At 38.5% G+C, this 13,382-nt stretch overlaps 1 protein-coding gene across 6 annotated transcripts; it reads right to left on the bottom strand.

Moving 5' to 3' along the window:
* LOC102229608 (gamma-crystallin M2-like) lies at window positions 1-9,996 on the bottom strand. Of its 6 annotated transcripts, XM_023337325.1 has the most exons (5): window positions 9,924-9,996; window positions 9,608-9,850; window positions 9,276-9,514; window positions 9,116-9,148; window positions 5,476-5,503 (listed from the first exon to the last, which is right to left on the bottom strand). In XM_023337325.1, the coding sequence occupies exons 1-5, from the start codon at window positions 9,954-9,956 to the stop codon at window positions 5,497-5,499; spliced, it is 555 nt and encodes a 184-aa protein (XP_023193093.1). In that variant the 5' UTR covers window positions 9,957-9,996; the 3' UTR covers window positions 5,476-5,496. The 6 variants fall into 6 exon arrangements, with proteins under 6 accessions (XP_023193094.1, XP_023193092.1, XP_005805342.2 ...); XM_023337326.1 differs by lacking the exons at window positions 5,476-5,503; window positions 9,116-9,148; window positions 9,276-9,514; window positions 9,608-9,850 and adding exons at window positions 1-323; window positions 402-644; XM_023337324.1 differs by lacking the exons at window positions 5,476-5,503; window positions 9,116-9,148; window positions 9,276-9,514; window positions 9,608-9,850; window positions 9,924-9,996 and adding exons at window positions 1-323; window positions 402-644; window positions 6,188-6,272.
* Window positions 9,997-13,382: the final 3,386 nt, after the last annotated feature.

The raw sequence follows: 13,382 nt of genomic DNA on the forward strand, positions 1-13,382 counted from the left end.
TTAATAGTTCAAAATTTTATTGAACGGCATTGAACTTGACATATTTAATACCAGGAATCCATGATCCTCCTCATGCTCATGAACCTCATGCCTCCATATCCCATCTCCCTGAAGCTCCTGTACTCTCCAGGCCTCATGTACATCATCCTGCCTCTGTAGTGGGGGTGCTCGTACATCAGCCAGTGGCCATCCATCACATGGCAGGACATGCAGTCAGACATGCGGTAGCGATCCATGATGGAGTCACAGTCATCCATCATCTCATACATCTGACCACCAAAGTTCTCCCTCTCATAGATCCTCATCCTGTAGGATCCCCTGTACTGTTAAAAATAAGGTAAATGCTCTTGTTAGTTTCACAGTTCAAGTCAGCAATAAATTGTCAAGATTCGCCAACCCACCATGGGGATCATACGACAAGATCTGATCCAGTCCCTCCAGCCCATCATGCTCATGTAGTCACCGTATTCTCCCCTCCTGAAGAAGTACTGGTTTCCCATGTAGTTGGGGCGGTCGTAGACCATGAAGCAGCCGCTCTCCACCCTGCAGGAGTGACACCTGCTCATGTAGGAGGACATGTCAGCACAGTCACTCATGCACTCATAGTGGCGACCCATAAAGTTCCTATCCTCATAGAAGATGATCTGTAAAAGAGAAAATCATCTTTTAAAAATATACACATCAGTTAAGTGACAAAATATATATATTTTTTTCATCACCTTAACATTGCCTACCTTGCCCCTCATATTCATGTCGGTGTTACTCATCTCAGTGGTGCTCATATTGGCTGCAGATAAGTGGTTGCTCTTGCTTCTGTACTGTCTTCCTACCTGGTTTAACCCTTTCCTTTTATACCTGCGCAAATGTAAAGAAAACACTGACCCTCCCTTCACAGAACTACTAACTAAGCAAGTTACTATAGAGCTGCACAGAATGCAGAGGTTATGTTCAGGTTTTTTGTCTCTAGTCTTTAGAAAGGTGTTTCTGTTATTACAAGCAGCATTTTGAACCGTGCTTGTGACAATAGACTGAGCCATGTGTTGACGTGTATGACTTTTGTGAAAGATGGTTTCCATAGTGGCTACCAATAACCTAATTTTTCTTTTACTTTTAAATCTTTTTGTGAATTAAAACAAGAAAATGTATTTGTACTTGTTATGATTCTGGCCTGTCTGCCTTCGATGTTTCCCTCCTCAGCTCTTACTGCTGCAGTCAAGCTCATCTGGTCCATCTGCACACCAACAGTTATATTCAGCCTCAGATAGGTAGACAGTGCCAGATTTTTTTGAAAGCCCTTTGGTGTGAGTAGATATCCAGTGTTACCTCTAATGCCTGACCACGATCTTGACCACGTTTTGCCTCTTGGATCCCCCTGCTTTGCCTACCCCACTTCGGACATTCTACTAGTTCCTGTTTCCCGGTCACAACTCTGTTTTGGCCTCTCGCCTTCTGCCTTACCCTTCGATTTGTCTGCTAAGATTGCTTTCACGTGCCTGACCTGTTTCTGTGCTCGGATCGTAAATTCCAGCCTGACCCCCAGATAAGTTCATGTGCCTCTCTGGTTCTGACCTTGCCTTAGCCAATCGACATCCGAGCTAAGTTTTTTTTTTTTTTCTTCTGCAATCATACCCCTGGAGGCGACTTGTTGCCACAGCTTCCCTGAAAAACCAAGGACAGACCTCAGCTTCCTACACTTTTCTGAGAAGAGGTTCCTGGTCCAGTTGCTGGACATTCTCAATAAACCCATTTATTGCTTCCATTTGTGTGCTGGCTGAAATTTCGGGTCTTTTGTTGCAAACATTACAGTACTGCTAAGATACTGAAAACTATGTGATGCATGTTATTTTTGCTGTAAAAAAAAGATTTATATTTTCAATTTAGGTTCCAATTACATGTTCTTTATTCAAGGATGAAATGTAATGCAGAGCAAATATCAGCTCTGAAATAGAAAAGGCTGTTTTGACAAGTTATTCAAAGCAACGTTTGTGAAAATGTGGTTGCAAATCTTATTTACTTTATGTTTAACTTTGATCATACTCTTTAACCCTTGTGTATGATGGTGGGGGTGTATTAGACCCCGCTTGGAATAACATGGCCTGCTGGCATGCTATTATGCGTTATGGTGGTCTTGTTATGTCAGTCTTGCTGAGACTTGCAGCCCAGCTGAGGACTCTAAAACTCACTAGCAGGATGTAATCGATCTTGGAGGAGTCGCTAGTTTCGGTTCAGTGGAAAGGCCACGGTAATTTAGATAATTGGGAACTGAGATGTATTGTTACGACTTCATGGGAGATTGAAAATTGATATCTACCGGACCTAAGACATTCTGTATCTAAATTGGCTTTCCCGTGTTGCCTTGGAAGGGCTACATATTTCCAATCTCCTTGAAGATATGTAAACATAACGCTCCTTTCAACCTCACCTCCTATTCCTATCGGCCACGTGGAGCTGGGCGCTCCCAAGGACATATTCCTTGATACCATCATATCAGACTCATGCTGGGACACTGAGCTACATGGCTGTCTAATCTTTCCTAATGTGTCCTTCCCTCTTGTTTATTTTTTGTTACTTATTAGAATCTGTGGAGTACTCACTTTTAACCCATAAAAGGAATTGGAACACACTTGGAATCCAGAGACTCTAGTTTATTAGTCACTCTTTAGCTTATTTTTTAGAAACTGTAGAGTATTCACTATTTAGACCAATATTATACTTCTTACATAAATTTTTAGATTATGCAGAGATTCCAATTATTGCAACCCAGAAAAGGAATTAGAATGAACTTAGAATCCAGAAAAATTCTTCCAGAAGAGGAACACTTAGAAACTGTGAAGTACTCATTACTTTTACAAATTTAGAGCATACTTAGAAAGTCCAGAGAATACTTACTTATACTTATCTAGCAACCCAGAAGTCCAGAGGATACTTACTTACACTTATTTGGTAACCCAGAACAGGGATTAGAACAAATTTAGAATCCAGAAAATCTATTTTAGCAACTGCTTTTTAGACTCCTATTCTTCCAATCCAGAAAAGGAATTAGACTAGAGGTTGCTTACCTATATTTATCTAGCAACCCTGACGGGCTCCGTACGTCATAGCTAAGTAGGTACCATAATGTGACGTAAACATACTGATAACTGATTCACTGATTAACTGTGTGCGTTGTCAAATGTAGGAGCAAAGAGAGAAGAAAAACAAATGATGCCATATTCCAAACTTGCTACAAGATGGAAGTGATGAAGTTCTCTGAAGCTACAAGTAAGCGGTGAACAATGAAATGTGGGCTTTTCTGTGCATTGGACTTTAATATTCACTGGCAGCTTGATGGTGCAGTGAGGAATGAGTTGCGTTTGTCGACGTAGTGGAGAGAATGAAAAGCCTTGGATAGCCTTTGGTGCAATGTGACTCAAATGCATGCTAACATTGCTGCTGTCCAGACAGCACCGCCACATTCAGGTAAGCAGTGTGTTCATATATTGGTCCAGTTTTTAGTATATTTTATGGTTGCCCACATACAGTCATGAATGACATTTGAAACATGAAGTCTGTTTTATTTTTATTGCTCAAACACATGCATATTTTCTGAAGATATCCTATTCAGATGCATATTCCTTTGGATTGGATAGCACTGTTTATAATTACTCCACAGAATTTTTATGCTCCTACTTTGTCTTTATTGTACAATTTAGTTTTTAGATGTTTAATTTTTTTTGTTCATCTACAAGGAGAGGTGACTTGAGTGACAAGACAAACCGGCAAGTTGTGACTGTCTATGAGGGGCTTAAATACTGGGGAGGTTGAGCACTAGACAAGAGACCTGAGCAGATGAGCTAATTGATTACAGGTGTGAGTAGTTAGAGTAGGAGCCAGGCTGAGGAGGGGGGAGAGAAAGTGTCACAGGGGTACAGGAAATAAGAATACTAAAGAATAATTTCGACTAAAGAAACATGATAGCCTAGAACAGAAAATACCTGACACTAAAAAATGATTCTTATCTTTACCTAGGGTAAAGATAAGAAATTAACATTTTAATGGTAGTTTCCCACTACGGGGGTCTACTATTTTCATTGATTCCTCTTTCATAGTGCCACATCTTTGAATGACAAAAAATGTTTGTGTACATATAAAGTAATATGTTTTAAATAATTCATTCTGCATATATAACTTACACATTGGTATGTCTGTTATTGATCTACATATGTGCTATAACATCTGATTACTATTTACAAGGAACAGAAGTGGGGACACATGACTGACATGATGGTGAACGAAGAATTGAGGCAAACAAAATAAGAAAAATAAATGCTGTTGTAGTTTCAATTAGCAAAGTATCTTTTTTATACCTACTATACATGTTATTGTACATATGCTGTACAATAAGTTTGTTGCATGGTATTGAGTCCTAATACAAACCTCCCTAAAATGTGGGGAACTTTAGACAGAGTAAAAATAACACAATAAAATATTTTATATGTATTTCATTGACACTTTACATTGTAGATTTCTAATGAAGACATCCAAAACAGAACACGTAATTCAGTAAACCCAAATTATGTGTTCATTTTGACATAACTGTAAGGGTTACTATTAACAAGAACCCAAAATATTATTAATTTGTACTTTGTACAGCATTTTTATCCACTCACTCTTGAGCTATCTTGGAAAATCTTCAGTGTAAGAAAATGAAAGAATGTGTCCAAAACTTGCAACCATTACTGGAATCTGCTTTGTGCTTTGAATATTATGAAGATAAGTTACTTGATAACTTGATATATCCAGATAATATATCAAAGCTTACTCTGCAATTAGCTTCTTCCAACCGTTGATTGCTTTTTTGAGGTTGCTGTGTCTTTGTCATGAACTGTGTCCATGCGGTCTTCCATCTGGACAACAGAGATAAGTGGGACTATACACTTGGGATAAATAAGATGGAAGGTGTATATATATATATAAATAAAAGATGTCCTTCTTAGGAAATGTTAGGACCGGCGTAGTTCCAATGGCCAGGATGCAATTGGTCTCACAGACAATGCAGGTCACATTCATTTTAGGTGCTTAATGAGTCATTTTTCCAGGGCAGAATGAAGATGCAACATATGTTTTCAGTTGTTAAAAATAAGAAGTGGATGGTTTTAATTAGGTTTCAATTTAATGTGGATATATCAGAATTATACTCCACCTACACAATAAAAGAAATATATCTATAAGTTGCTTCTTGACCACACTTTTTGTCATCCTTATTGTGTAATTTTGGTTTGATTTTTAAGCTTCCTTATTTGCAGAACTAGCTCATTTAAACTGGATGCTGTCCTGGCTTGAACCTGATTTTTGAGTGAATCTAGGTCATAGATGTGCTATATGTGGCATTTCAGTGATGTTCCATGTTTTGGTGTATAATTTTGATTAGGTGTCAAAGCCTTTCACTTGATGAATAATTATGACAAATTTCTTGTCTCAAAATGCTTTTATTTACTGGTATTGAACATGACATATTTAATACCAGGAATCCATGATCCTCCTCATGCTCATGAATCTCATGCCTCCATATCCCATCTCCCTGAAGCTCCTGTACTCTCCAGGCCTCATGTACATCATCCTGCCTCTGTAGTGGGGGTGCTCGTACATCAGCCAGTGGCCATCCATCACATGGCAGGACATGCAGTCAGACATACGGTAGCGATCCATGATGGAGTCACAGTCATCCATCATCTCATACATCTGACCACCAAAGTTCTCCCTCTCGTAGATTCTCATCCTGTAGGATCCTCTGTGCTGTAAAAGGAAATATTTTAAACTAACATACTATTGTTTAAGCTTTACAATTCAAATGACCAATAAAATCCTAAATTTCCAACCCACCATGGGGATCATACGACAAGATCTGATCCAGTCCCTCCAACCCATCATACTCATACAGTCACCATACTCTCCCCTCCTGAAGAAGTACTGATTTCCCATGTAGTTGGGGCGGTCGTAGACCATAAAGCAGCCGCTCTCCACCCTGCAGGAGTGACACCTGCTCATGTAGGAGGACATGTCAGCACAGTCACTCATGCACTCATAGTGGCGACCCATAAAGTTTCTCTCCTCGTAGAAGATGATCTGGGAAAGAGAAAATCATTCATTAAAAATGCATCGTTGGTAAAAGATTTTTTTTTTTCCCCATCGCCTAAAGGTTGCCTACCTTGCCCCTCATGTTCATGTCAGTTTGGCTCGTCTCAGTGGTGCTCATGTTGGCTGCTGATGAGTGGTTGCTCTTGCTCCTGTACTGTCTTTCTACCTGGTTTAACCCTTTCCTTTTATACCTGAGTGAATGTAAAGAACCACTGACCCTCCCTTCACAGAACTACTAACTAAGCAAGTTACTATAGAGCTGCACAGAGTGCAGAGGTTACACTGTTTTTTTCTTTGTTTTTTAGTCTTTAGAAAGGTCTTTCACAGTGCTTGTGACAAAGACTGAGCCATATGACCATTAAGAATTCTGTGTATGACTTGTGTGAAACATTGTTTTCACAGCAGTTAAACTATGATAATTTTGTCTCCCTTTTTTTGTCTTATAAAGGTAAAATTGACTTCTACTACTAAGATAAAATTGGTAAAATAAAACAGTAGGGTAAAATAAAATAAAAAAAGTCAATTTGAATATTCTTTGGTAAAAACTCACAGCACTGTGAAAATGTGGAAAAAATCACAGAATTGTTTAGCTTTTGATTTTGGATTACACTTAAATGTTTAAGTTCAATAAATGTTTCTTTTATATCTTTCAAAAATACCCTGAGTAATTTTAGTGAATGCAGTTTTTACAAACTATTCAAACCAATGTCTGTGAATATATATTTGCATACCTACTTTGCATACTTTTTTTTTGTTGTTGTTTGTACTAATCACTCCCTGCCCTGATTAACACTAGATCTGTAGGATCTGTAATTCAGGTTAATTTTTCAACAAAATTGTACATGATAAATTTCACACTAATCACAGAATTTCATTTTATGTTTTGCCATCATTTCATCTGGCACTTCTTTACACTCGTTTGGAGCTGTGTAGCCCGAGATAGAAGATATGTAATTTATTTATTACACTTGTAAAAATGTGTGGGCCTATGATTTTTTTTTCTTGTGTAACAAAGTATGTTGTTTCTCTGTATTTCACTGTAGACCTCCTGGTATTATAAAGAGTCATTGACTTGCATCTGAATGCAAGTCAATGCACTCATATTTGACTCATGAACTCATGTTCTGGCTCTGGAACCAATCTCCCTGAGAGGGGTTGGTGCACAAACATGGTTGGTGTTATGGCATCCAAAGATTTCAATTTTGCTCTCATCTGAACATGCTATGTACTTCAGAGACTAGTCCAAATGCACCAAACGTTATACAAGCTTCAATATGCAATGGAGTTGTGCAGGTGAGCGTGCATGCAATTTTTAGAAGCTGTGATTGCTGAAGGAGTTGGTTATTGTGTTCTTTAAAACAATTGCTACTTCCATGTCTTTTGGCAGCTCTTCGCAACTGGTCCTTGGCTCTTCGTAAAACTCTTCTGATAATATTTGACACTCCTTATTACAAATTTTGTGAAGAACACCTGGTCATGGCCAGTTTATGGTTAAATTATGTACTTTCCACTTCTACATTAGGCCCCAACAGTGCTCACTGGAATGATCAAAAGTTTAGAAATGTTTCTGGAAACAATGCCATCAGAACTTTTTGCAGTTATAAGGTTTCTAAGGTCTTGCAATGTGGGATCACACAATGGTCCTCAAGGGCGGGGAACTTGGTGGGTTGATCCTCGGCTACAGATGGTAGCTCTTGGGACATAGAACTATCATAGTGATAAGAGATTATATCTCTTGGGACATATAATGTCCCAAGAGCTAGGTCGGGAAGGAACCTGAGCTGGTGTGCGAAGTTGAGAGGTTCAGGCCAAAAATAGCCTGGCTCACCTGGACACACGGTTCTGGCTCTAGAACCAATCTCCCTGAGAGGGGTTGGTGCACCACCAACACTGTTTATAGTGAGGATGGTGTACTGCTGACCTCAACTCATGATGTTGTGGGTCGTTGGGCACAAAACTTCGAAGACCTCCTCAATCTCACAAAAATGTCTGTGAAGTTACCCAGGTGGTCAGTCTTGGGGGTGGATGAGATTGGCTCTTTTTTCCTCAGGGTTCCAAGTGTTGTGGGTTTGTGCTGGCCCATAAAGAGAGTGTGGTTTTTGTCCTGGTCATTAAACACTGGACTTGCACTCTCAGCAGGTTCCTGAAGGGTGAATGGGAGTTCTCCCAACCAGTCTACAAGTGATTTGTGAACTTGGTGTACGACGTTTGACCATGTCCCTCTGGGAATCTTATGAGGGGTACACCAGGAGTATGGGAAACCAGGCCCTTTGATACGGACTGTTATGTGCCTGTATGACTAATGTCAGAGCTTGATGTGCAATGCTGGCAGTAAATCGGGCAAGTTTCTGATGAGAGTTGGACTCCCTTTAATACCAAAGCTGTTCATAACTTTTATGGACAGAATTTCTAGGTGCAGGCAAGGTGTTGAGGTGATCCATTTTGGTAATTTTAGGACTGTGTCTCTGGAAGACCAAGAATAGGCTTGAGGCACTATGTTTCTCAGCTGGCCTGGGAATTGTTTTATTTGTTTTATTCCCCAGAGGAGCTGGCCCAAGTTTCCAGCGAGAGGGAAGTCTGGTTCTCCCTAGTTGGGCTGCTGCCCCCATGAACCCACTCTGGATAAGAGGAAGAAAATGGATGGATGGATGGATGGATGGATGGATGTCTTGACGGAGTTCTTTGCTTTTACCTATTCTGAGATGTTCTTTGTGTGACACCTTGGTAAAAGACACACATTTTTATAGGCCATCAGTTTGGACTGAACTAGCCGATATTCAGTGGCAATGACAAGGAGCAGGATCACTTTCTGATCAGTAATAAATTTTCAATTTTTTCACTGCCCTTCCTGCATATGTTGAATACTTTTGTTTCTGTAAAAATAGTTCAGATTTTTGTCTCATATTTCTTACAGTTAAACTTTCAGTAGCTCAATAATCTTGACAACAATCTCAGTTGCTTGAATTACTTTTATTCAGTGAAGTCAATCATTTAATACCAGGAATCCATGATCCTCCTCATGCTCATGAACCTCATGGACCAGGTGTTAATAAACAATCATGACAAAATTATCATAATTTCAAAATACTTTTATTCACCGGCATTAAACATGACATATTTAATACCAGGAATCCATGATCCTCCTCATGCTCATGAACCTCATGCCTCCATATCCCATCTCTCTGAAGCTCCTGTACTCTCCAGGCCTCATGTACATCATCCTGCCTCTGTAGTGGGGGTGCTCGTACATCAGCCAGTGACCGTCCATCACATGGCAGGACATGCAGTCAGACATGTGATAGCGGTCCATGAAGGAGTCACAGTCATCCATACACTCATGCATGTGACCACCGAAGTTCTCCCTCTCATAAATCCTCATTCTATAGGATCCCCTGTGCTGTAAAAGGAATTGCATGACAAAATTCAAAGGTTGGTTTCAGTATCATCACAGTTCAGGTCAATTTTACAAACCTGATGAGTTCCAACCCACCATGGGAATCATACGACAAGATCTGATTGAACCACTCCAGCCCATCATGCTCATGCAGTCACCGTATTCTCCTCTTCTGAAGAAGTACTGGTTTCCCATGTAGTTGGGGTGGTCATACACCATGAAACAGCCGCTCTCCACCCTGCAGGAGTGACACCTGCTCATGTAGGAGTGCATGTCGGCACAGTCGCTCATGCACTCATAGTGACGACCCATAAAGTTCCTATCCTCGTAGAAAATGATCTGAGAAAGAAAGAATTGAACATTTGACACAATTGACAATATATAATTTATTCATCTCTTAAGGATTGCCCACCTTGCCCCTCATGTTCATGTTGGTGTTGGTCATGGCGGCTGCAGATGAATTGTTGCTCTTGCTCCTGTTCTGCCTTCCTACCTGTTTTAACCCTTTCCTTTTATACCTGAGCAATGTAAAGCACCACTGACTGCCCCTTTACAAAACCCCTGAATCAGCAACATGCTATAGAGCTTCACAGAATGCTGAGGTTATGTTTAGTTTTTTTTTTTGTCTTTGGTCTTTAGAAAGGCTTTTCTGTCATATATGAACAAGCAGCATTTTGAACTGTGCCTGTAACATGTCAATAGGCTGTATCATGTAACTGTTAATAATGTGTTGATGTCTTGTATGTAAGATATGTAATGTTTCCTCAGTGGTTATCTAAAATTTACATTTTGTTGTGACATTGAAAACACTGTAACAAAACATTTTATAATTTGCATTAGTTGGAGAAAAGTATCTACTCATCACAAATTAACATAATATAATATATGTATTTATTTATAAGGACTAAATGAACTAACAGTCAGTCAATCAGTGGGGGAAACATTGATGATTAAATGGTAGACTAATTAAATCTTTGACTTTGTCTTAATTTAAGTTGGCTATAACGACAATAAATCATTCTTTAGCTAATATTCTCCTCATAGATAACATTAGCTACCCCATGGTTTACTTTTGTAAAAGATGTGAGAATAAAAAAAAAAATCCAAATCCCATATATTCATAAAGCACATTTAAAAACAAGTTTGCCAAAATGATGTACATACTAATATTAAAACAAATAGTCAAGCAAACAAAATAGACGAATATTTAAAACATTCAAAAATAGAGCAGAGAAAACAAGACCAATTCAAGCCACAACTAATAGAAGACAATGGAAAAAATGTGCTTTTAAAAGAGACTTAGACACGGAAAGCAAAGATGGATGTACAACGTCTAGGACTATTTTGTTCCAAAGTTTGGGAGTCATAACAGAGAAGACTCAATCTCTTTTCAACTTCCGCCTTGTTTCTGGATCGACTAAAAGAAGATTGTTGGCTGATAAGGGCATGAGAAGAAAGATAAGGCTGGAGAAAATCCAACAGCAACAAGGGAGAAAGACCATTCAAGCTTTTATAGTGTAAGCTAACAATAAATTTTTCAATTAATTCTTTATAGCAGTGTTTCTCAATCTTTTTTGGTTCAGCGCCCCCCTATCCATTATCCAGGATAATGGATATCATATCCTGGATAATGATAGGATATGTATGAGTATATATAAAATATCATACTATTTGATGATAGTACTATCATCAAATAGTATGATAGTACTACATCATACTATTTGATGATGTAGTATCCTACATCATCAAAGAAGATGTAGGATACTTTGCACTGAATATTATTTTACTAGTAATATTACTGTCACTATTGTTGATGTTTTGATTTTTATAGTTGTTTCTGTATTTATCATTAAAAATGATTTCCTAGAGAACAAAAAAGCCATATGAATAGAATTTTGTTTTGCAATTTTGCAAAAAATGCAATGAATGAGCATTCAACTTAAAATCGGTAGGCCTAACAGAAGCCAATCAGAGTTGAAAAAAATATTCCTATTCTGTGCAATTTTCTGATGTTAGTTGTTAAATCTTGCACAAAATGGCCAGATAAAAGATGTACAGCAATACCAGTTTAAACTTTGAACTATTTGGAAAAGACCGTGTTCTGCAATATTAAAACATGGATAGAATTGCAATTATGTCAATCATAACTCTTCTCTTCAGTATTTCTGTCAGATTCTGGTGGTGTAGCTCCATGCTGCCTTCAGGAGAATGGGACATCAGAGTATCATCCATAAAATTTCACCCACATGGGACTTACTGTGCAAACCAGTGCTTTGGAAAAACAAAAGTTCCAGATTATTTTAATGCCATACACATATGGAACAGAAACATGGATTATATCTTTATATAGAACTGACTATTGATTTATAGATTAATAGTTTGGCAGAAACTACAAAGAACAAAGCTGGTTCTTCATCAAATCGTAATGAGTCAGATTGAAAGTGTCATGGAGTCATCAGTCTCATGACATTAACACTGACATAAAAAATAACATTGAAGAAATAAATATATCAAAACTAATCAAAAACATAAATAAGTGATAAGTTCCTTATTGTTATTGTCTGCAAAGTATATTTCTTCTTAGTATTGGATGTGTTCTCAATAAACCTATGACACTTCAACAATATTATTTTACCTTTTATCTGAAAACAATGTCTGTTTGTTCTTGCCATACAGTCGTCTGTATTAATTATTGCTCAAAAGGCCTTGCCATACAAGTTTATTCCTCTGTACTTACTTTAGTTTCTTAGTTAATTATTGCATTTTGTTCTTTGTTAATTTCCATTTAGTTTTCTTTGATTAGTATTATCCTCTCTTGGTTTATTGTTATGTCCTCTTTCCTCTTTAGTTTCTTTCCTGTTGCTAGTTTGTATTGACGCTCACCACCAATAATCTTCATTCATCATGCTAATTCACCTGGTGCGCCGCCTAATCATCACAAGTTTTACCTGATTTGACGCTTGTATTGATTTTTCACTCTTCACCGCTGGATTCTCTGATCATGATTCACCTCTAGTTCGTTACTCCGTTCTGCTTCTCCTGTTTCAGAGTTTTGTTCAACGTGTGTCTTTTTTCTTTTTCTTTTTACCCCATACGGTACGGAGTGGTCGAGGAGCATATTGATGGAGAAAAGCAGACTGACATAAACCTTTTAAAACAATGGAAAAAATCCCGGTATTCTGATGATTAAAATTCAAAAGTGCCGTGGTACTACCGTTTCATACCGGCTCACTTACAGCACCGATGTTAACTCTATAAAATGAACGCTCTCTGTGGTATCACCACAGACATTAAAACACTTTTCAATATAAGTTGCTGCTTTGACATGATCACAGCACTGCCAAAACATATATACAAAAATCCTCAATAAAACATAAAACATTTGAAAATCAGGCATGTGACCTGATAAGTGAATAACAGCAACGTCATCAGCCGGTGTAATGCTGAACTGATGCGATGAAGCTACTAGTAGCAGGAGAACGGAACTGCGCCAAGAAGCTAACAAACACGGAAGAAGAGCTACCATCGATACAGTTGTAGCGAAGCGTGTTTTAATGTTACACAATACAGTTTTTAGCAAGTTGCTCAAAGTCTAAACTGATATTGTTGTGCATTTAGGATGTAAAGTTTACCTTCGAGCAAATGCCCCCAAAAGGAATCGCAGCACCCCCCTTTTGTAAAATTTCCGCCAGCGCCCCCTGCTGTCCTCTGAACACCGCGCCCCCTGGGGTGTGATACTGCCCCCGTTGAGAAATGCTACTGTAGACAAACAAACAGTTAGACTTCAGTTCAGTTACAGTCCTTTGATGATGGTGCAATATTAAAAACAGTAAAGAAGCTTGTCCTCAACTAAGTTGCTTTGGCCCTGGGC

Source organism: Xiphophorus maculatus, chromosome 7 (genome assembly GCF_002775205.1).
Source record: "Xiphophorus maculatus strain JP 163 A chromosome 7, X_maculatus-5.0-male, whole genome shotgun sequence".
Taxonomy (NCBI): domain Eukaryota; kingdom Metazoa; phylum Chordata; class Actinopteri; order Cyprinodontiformes; family Poeciliidae; genus Xiphophorus; species Xiphophorus maculatus.

Bases quoted from the DNA above. Each gene is read 5' to 3' on its own strand.
- LOC102229608 (XM_023337324.1), bottom strand. From the start codon at position 6,235: ATGAGCACCACTGAGACGAGCCAAACTGACATGAACATGAGGGGCAAG. The intron at 645-6,187 runs GTAGGCAACCTT...TCTCTTTTACAG, and splicing joins ACATGAACATGAGGGGCAAG to ATCATCTTCTATGAGGATAG. The intron at 324-401 runs GTGGGTTGGCGA...TATTTTTAACAG, and splicing joins CTTGTCGTATGATCCCCATG to TACAGGGGATCCTACAGGAT.